The sequence below is a fragment of the Oncorhynchus tshawytscha genome, unplaced genomic scaffold (assembly GCF_018296145.1).
Source record: "Oncorhynchus tshawytscha isolate Ot180627B unplaced genomic scaffold, Otsh_v2.0 Un_contig_4934_pilon_pilon, whole genome shotgun sequence".
Lineage (NCBI taxonomy): Eukaryota > Metazoa > Chordata > Actinopteri > Salmoniformes > Salmonidae > Oncorhynchus > Oncorhynchus tshawytscha.
The window spans coordinates 232,269-238,979 of NW_024609814.1; the positions used below are offsets into that span (position 1 = coordinate 232,269).

The window sequence follows — 6,711 nt, forward strand, 5'->3', positions numbered from 1 at the left end:
AACATTGACTGTCTTCTTGGTAAGCAACTCTCTGTGTTTTGGGTTATTGTCCTGCTGAAAGGTGAATTTGTCTCCCAGTGTCTGTTGGAAAGCAGACAACCAGGTTTTCCTCTGTTTTTTAAATATTTTTACCCATCTATCAATAGGTGCCCTTCTTTGTGAGGTTTTGTAAAACCTCCCTGGTCTTTGTGGTTGAATCTCACTGCTGGACTGAGGGACCTTACAGATGTTGTGGGGTACAGAAATAAGGGCATCATTCAAAAATCATGTTAAACACTTTTATTGGAGAGTCCATGCAACTTATGTGACTTGTTAAGCTCAATTTTACTCCTGAACCTATTTAGACCTGCCATAACAAAGGAGTAAAATACTTATTGATTTAAGACATTTCAGCTTTTCATTTGGAATTAATTAGTACAACATAATTCCACTTTGACATTATGGTGTATTGTCTGTAGGCCAGTGACACAAAATCTCAATTGAATCCATTTTAAATCCAGGCTGTAACAACAACATATGGAAAAAGTTTGAATACTTTCTGAAGGCACTGTACACCTGTGTATAATCCTGCAGAGTGAACACCAACTTTATTATCAGATTCTTCAGAAAACAGTTGTTTTAATAATGGTAGAACCTTGGTAGTACAAAAAGCATATACTTTACAGTACAAAGTACAAGCCCTAACAAATTCCTTTAGAAATACAAAAATAAATTCCTCAATACACAACACGCAGTACAAAAGTATGGTGCACCTTCTCATCCATCCAAATACAGAACACAATTTATTTTGGAATTGCTAATGACATCACCAGTTTAAACGTAGAAAAATATACATTCAGGTCCATAGACTGTATAGGAAAAGCCTCTCTAAAGCCAGAAATAACAGATGTGTCAGTGGGTTTGTAACTTAGAATTGCACTGTATACATCTTTATCTTCCCACTTTGATCTTGATTTATAGCTGACAAGCCCATTCTAGTCTAACGTTACCAAACAGCTGGATGATGCCGACTGGCAGGTTAGGATGGTAACCGGTTACCTGGTGACCTGTTGTTTCATCGGTTTCGTCTTTCGTCTTCAAAACAGAGACCCCCAAGTGCAACAGACGGTTCTTATCGATACAATAACACAAGAGGAGCACGAAGGACTGCATGAAGTCCTTTGCTTGGGGAAGAAGTCCGTCACTGATTAGAGCTGCAGGTAGTTGGGTTCATGGTGACATTCTTACAGTAGTGTTTTTGTATTGTGCATTTAAAATATGAATTCCAATCAGGAACCAACAGGTAGTTTCCACTTGACTGAGTAAGCCCAGAACAACAGTTACAGCTAAAATGCCACTAAAACAGTGGGGAGATTTTCTACTCAAATTATAATCTTAGTCACGGGTGGCTGGTGGCACCTTAATTGGGGAGGAGGGGGTAATAGTGATGGCTGGAACAGAATTAATGGAACGGTAGAAAACACTTGGTTATATGACTTTGAACACCATTCCATTTATTCCATTCCAGCCATTATTATGAGCCGTCCTCCCCTCACCAGCATCCTGTGATCTTAATATTGTTTGACATCTCCCTCTACATCCAGGTACCACAATGTTTAGGTGCATGTGTAGGTTTCCATTGTGTGTTTGTGTTTCAAAGAGCAACTGGTGGGTGAACAACACAGCATCCACTTCCTGTATAGGCTTCTGTTTGGGCACACTGTGTAGGTGTATGGGGTTATCACAACCTGCGTCTCGGCGTGTACCCCAAATGTCAAAAGTAGTGCACTGTATAGGGAATAGGGTGCCATTTGGGACACAGGCAGGCACAACATGGACCTTCGAGCCAGCGAAGTCCAGGTGTCCACAGGCATATTATTATTATGTCCATATTATGCCTTCTTTAAGGCATTTCAAACAACAACAACAACATAGAAAACGTTGGGTGAAGTAAACCGAGGCGCACTCGCCACAACAACTCAACATGGTTGGAATGTCCAGTTTACAGTCTTAGTTCTAGAACAGAATGTCCAATCTTAATCCATGGCTTTCAATGCTCTCTCAATGCAGAGTTAACTTAGTGCAAATCAGTTCTGGAAGGTTTTTCTGAATACCAGAAGAGTTGCTTAATTCACATTTTCATTTCTTCCACCTGGCTTGATGTTTAGTCATCATTCTTACAACATCAGTCTTTTGATGTGGTGATATTGCTGCAAGTGCACCACTACAGACTTGCTGAAGAGAGATATGTCTGAACTTGATGCTCTCATCAAAAACACCTGTAGCTATATCTGTCGCAATCATAGATCATTCACCTGTCTTTTTGAGGGTTTGCTCTTAGGCTTAGTTCATTGGGCAGAAGAGAGCTATAGATGTAGGCTAGTCTGCCGAAGGCCATTGGAGTGGAGTTGCCAAACAGGAAGTGATGCCGTTTTCAGGTGGCCATATTGAGCACTCCTGTTGTCCACCACTTCAATATGAAGTTCACTCCATAGAAATACAATTACTGGAAGGGACAAAGCCCCTAATTCTATGGTTTACTCTCTTAAACACAGAGCTGCCCAAAGGGTCCTTCAGGTCTGTCTTTTCAGGAGGCCATATGGAGCACTTATGTTGTCCATCTTCTATAGGGAGTTAGTTCCCTGTCCATCACAGAGCTATCCACATTAGGCTCTTTAGACCTTGAAGAGCTTGGGGTAGAGAGTCTTTATGGGTGACTGAGCCGTGACGATGTTCCCAGAGGAGATCGTTGTCTCCAGGCCTTCCAGCTTCTTCGATGCCACCTCCGTCTTACTGAAGCTACACTCCAGGAACGGCACCCCCATCCTCTTCACCTGCCCGTCCTTGGTCATGAGACACGGGCGGCAGAGCAGTTTTAAAATAGCGCGACGCATGTCTTTGCTGGTCAGGGTGTATATTATGGGGTTGAGGAGCGAGTTCACCATGGCAACGCCAAGGAAGTAGTCCGCCTTGAGGAGCAGTCGGCAGCGGCGGGCAGGGCAGAATGAGTCTAGGCCGAGGAGGAGGAAGAGCGGCAACCAACAAGCGATGAAGACGCCGAGTACAATAGTGACTGTCTTGAGGAGCGCCATGTACTTCTGGGATTTCCTGGCGAGGCCTTTGCGAAGGCTTCCCTTTGCTCCTCCGAGGCGTTGGCGCTGGGTGTTAGTGCGCACGATACGGAAGACGCGGGCGTAGAGAACGACGATGGCGAGGAGCACGCCGCTGAACACGGACACGCAGCACAGGATGTAAGACTTGGCGTAGAGCGGGAGAACCGTGGAACAGCGGTCCAGGCGACCCATACAGTTCCAGCCCAGGACGGGGAGCACCCCAGCAGCCCTGCTAACGCCCAGCTCCCCGATCAGAGCCAGCAGCCGACCCTTCTTTGCCCCGTGGTATGGTTTCATTGTCACCATGGTAACGTGGCGTTCTATCGCGATGGCCAATAGGCTGATGACGGAGGCGGCTAATGTGATAAAGACGCCTCCTTCCCTCAGAAACCAGAGTATTGGAGTTAGTCTCAGTGTATTAGGACCAGACATGATGATATTGGCCATGTAGGTGACACCGGCCAGGAGGTCTGACAGAGTCAGGTTACCTAGGAAGAAAATATAGAAAATTAATGGAATTGCATATGGTGGATTTTTAAAAATTATATTGTAACATAACATTTTTTTTAAAGTTATATAAAGTATAGTCAATATAGTATAGTCAATATAGTATAGTCAATATAGTATAGTCAAGTTGTCCTCTGAAGAAAGGGGGGGTGGATGTAGGACAAAAACAACAACGGTTACCTAGGAGATAGTACATGGGCAGGTGAAACTTCTTATTGGTCCAGATGGCTATTAGAACCACAGCATTCTCCAGGATGATAAGAAGACACACTACCAGGAAGGCTATGGCTTCAGGTTTTAACCCCTCACGATACCGGTCTGTCTGGAGCTTGCCTGTGTAGTTGTAGTGCGTCACAATGACATCATTGTTCTGGTAATCCCAGAAGAATTGGAGCAGGCTTGGAGAGGAGGTGTTGGTGGGTAGAGAGCCTATAGATTCAGTGGGGAAGGTCCCAGCGTAAGCAGCACGGGAGGCTTCCATCTCCATGTTTCTGTTGTTTGTTAAGTCTTCTTTAGTGAACTCTTTGGTTGACTTTTTAATACCTTATTCTAGGTATTAATTAACGCATAGTTTAACTTGTCATGCTTCAGTTACCGATCAATACCAGTTGGTATGGGGGCTCTCTGTGTGTTTCGCTCCATAGAATGACAGAACTATAATCCAATAGACAAGAAGATGTTAGTTGCAGCTGAGTCAGGTAGTGGTTCTCTTTCCCCACGTCTCTGATCACAGGTGTTATGCTTGTCAATGCCACCAGGGGGTGCTTATGTGCTCTGTTTGAAGGGGTCTTGACTGAGCCGCTTATTGTCCAACTCCTGTGAATTAAATAATACAGAGGACATTAGGGTGAGAACAGTAAAGTATGACTAATTAAACACATAATGAAAAACAAATAAACAAACAAATTTTAAAAAATAACTAAAAACATTTATCTACATTTTAATTTTAATTAAATGAGCCTATTGAAGGCAATCTTTACTTCGTTGCCCTAAAACGTTTGCTATAGTGATTCATTTTTTATTAAAACATTGGGCTTATGGGAAGTGTGGAGCAGAGTCGACATTGAGATAGCGACACATGCGCTTAGTTTAAAACACATAGTGACCACTTGGGGTAAAGGTTTTGACTGAGTTAGCGAGTACCTAAAGAGGCCATGTGAAATGTTTCAAGCTCTTTTCCTTAACTACCTTAATTATGTTTAAAGAGTGAGTTAATCACGTTAACGATATTAGACATTCAGCGTCATAACAGTGCGTGCGTAAAGTTGGCACACGCGGACACTTTCACCTGCCAGCTTCGTCATAGCACAGTGGGGGTGAAATGTCAGTTGGTTGGAGTAAATTTGAGTTGCTCAAGTTTCCAGAAGGAAATCAATGTAAAATGTATGGAATTGAATCTGGAATGCATATACTTTCATAAATAATGTCTTGTCAAAAGAAATCGAAACCAGAGTGGAGAATGTCTTTGATCAGATAATGTTTATGTAAGAAAACCATTAAGTGTCAACCGGGTCGCATTCCTTTGAGTCTTGTGTTTTGAGAATGGATTTTTTTCTTTCTTGCCTTGAGTCATATGGTAAGATTTAAAAAATGGCCTTGTCTGGAAACGTTAACTCGAATCTAATCTGTAGCCAATGAAATTAGGGCAACAAATTTGACGTTTCAAGGTTCAAACTGTAGAATTGCTAGGAATTAGAATACTCAATTTAATATGATGTATATGTTTCAAACTAAAAAATGCATAGCAACACAATTTCCACAATGTAGCCTGGATATAATAGGATACATATAGAGAAGTCTAACTGTTCGTAAAAATATGATAGTGACCGTTGTTGTATCTCACTGCACATTGCCATGGAATCACATCTCACTAAGCAAAATTAGTTCAGACGTTTTTTCAACGTCTTGTGCTCATATGCCTACATTTCCAATTCAGCCCATTGACCGGTAATTACCCCAATCACATCAGATCTTTATCAGAACTGATCTAATTGGTCAAAAGACTGCCTGTCTAAATTCAGCCTAATTGCCGTACGCTGATTACCCCAATAACGTCTCATTGCGATGGGCATGGTCTGTAAAGTTCCCACGGTCCACAGACCAAAAATAAATTAACGGCTTGTGCATTCCACACAACAGGCTACATACATGTCAAACGAAATCTAATAAACAGAAAGTGAAATTGGATTCAACCGAATTCAAACATGTTCTGAGAAGAGATTCAGCACACTGCAGACACCCTTATCTTTTACAACAGATATAAAGTAAGACGCAATTCTAGCGCGTAAAAGCAACGCATCCAATGACCGCGTATTTGGTAAAACGCTTTCTATTAACATAGACTAGCACTGCGACATTGCATACAGATGTGAAATAAACCTACCTTGAATATTATTTGTAGAGATCTTATCAATGCGTTGAAGAGAATCCACACTAACCACCGCATAAGAGAGAACTGACAAGCAAGACACCGGAGCAGCAGAACCTAACTGAAACATCCAGGGGGGGTTGGTTTTAGCCCAATCTCTCTCTCTCTCTCTCTCTCTCTCTCTCTCTCTCTCTCTCTCTCTCTGCTCTCCTCTCTCTCTCTCTCTCTCTCTTTCTCTCTCTCTCCTCTCTCTCTCTCACCTCTCTCTCTCACCCTCTCTCTCCTCTCTCTCTCCCTCTCCTCTCTCTCTCTCTCTCTCTCTCTCTCTCTCTCTCTCTCTCTCCTCACTCTCTCCCTCTCTCTCTCTCTCTCTCTCCTCTCTCTCTCTCTCTACACATTAACCATTGATGGTTTGGGACTTAATTCAACTTTTAAGTGAGGAGGCAAGAGAAAAGCATATTGTCGAAGATTTTTGGTATTGTGGTTCCTTGTATTTTTTAGGGCCATATAAATATAATTCATAGAATTTACCCACAGAACATATGGCTGGATTCTATAGTCGAATACTCATTTGATTATTTATTATGGTGCTTGTTTCATGGGAGACAGAACACATGAAACAGTTGTATCTCTCTGGCTTGATTATCGTAGATAGTTATCATCTGGAAGTGTAAATAAATGCAATGTTTATGTAGTGTTATAGACTAGCCTAACTCCAAAGATTGCCAGTAATTCTAGTAACAT

General features: G+C 42.2%; 1 protein-coding gene across 1 annotated transcript; it reads right to left on the minus strand.

Annotated features, from left to right (window-relative positions):
- Positions 1-565: 565 nt before the first annotated feature.
- Positions 566-6,136, minus strand: LOC121846007 (sphingosine 1-phosphate receptor 1-like). Its single transcript, XM_042318709.1, has 3 exons — positions 5,983-6,136; positions 3,780-4,415; positions 566-3,580 (listed from the first exon to the last, which is right to left on the minus strand). The coding sequence occupies exons 2-3, from the start codon at positions 4,084-4,086 to the stop codon at positions 2,655-2,657; spliced, it is 1,233 nt and encodes a 410-aa protein (XP_042174643.1). The 5' UTR covers positions 4,087-4,415; positions 5,983-6,136; the 3' UTR covers positions 566-2,654.
- Positions 6,137-6,711: the final 575 nt, after the last annotated feature.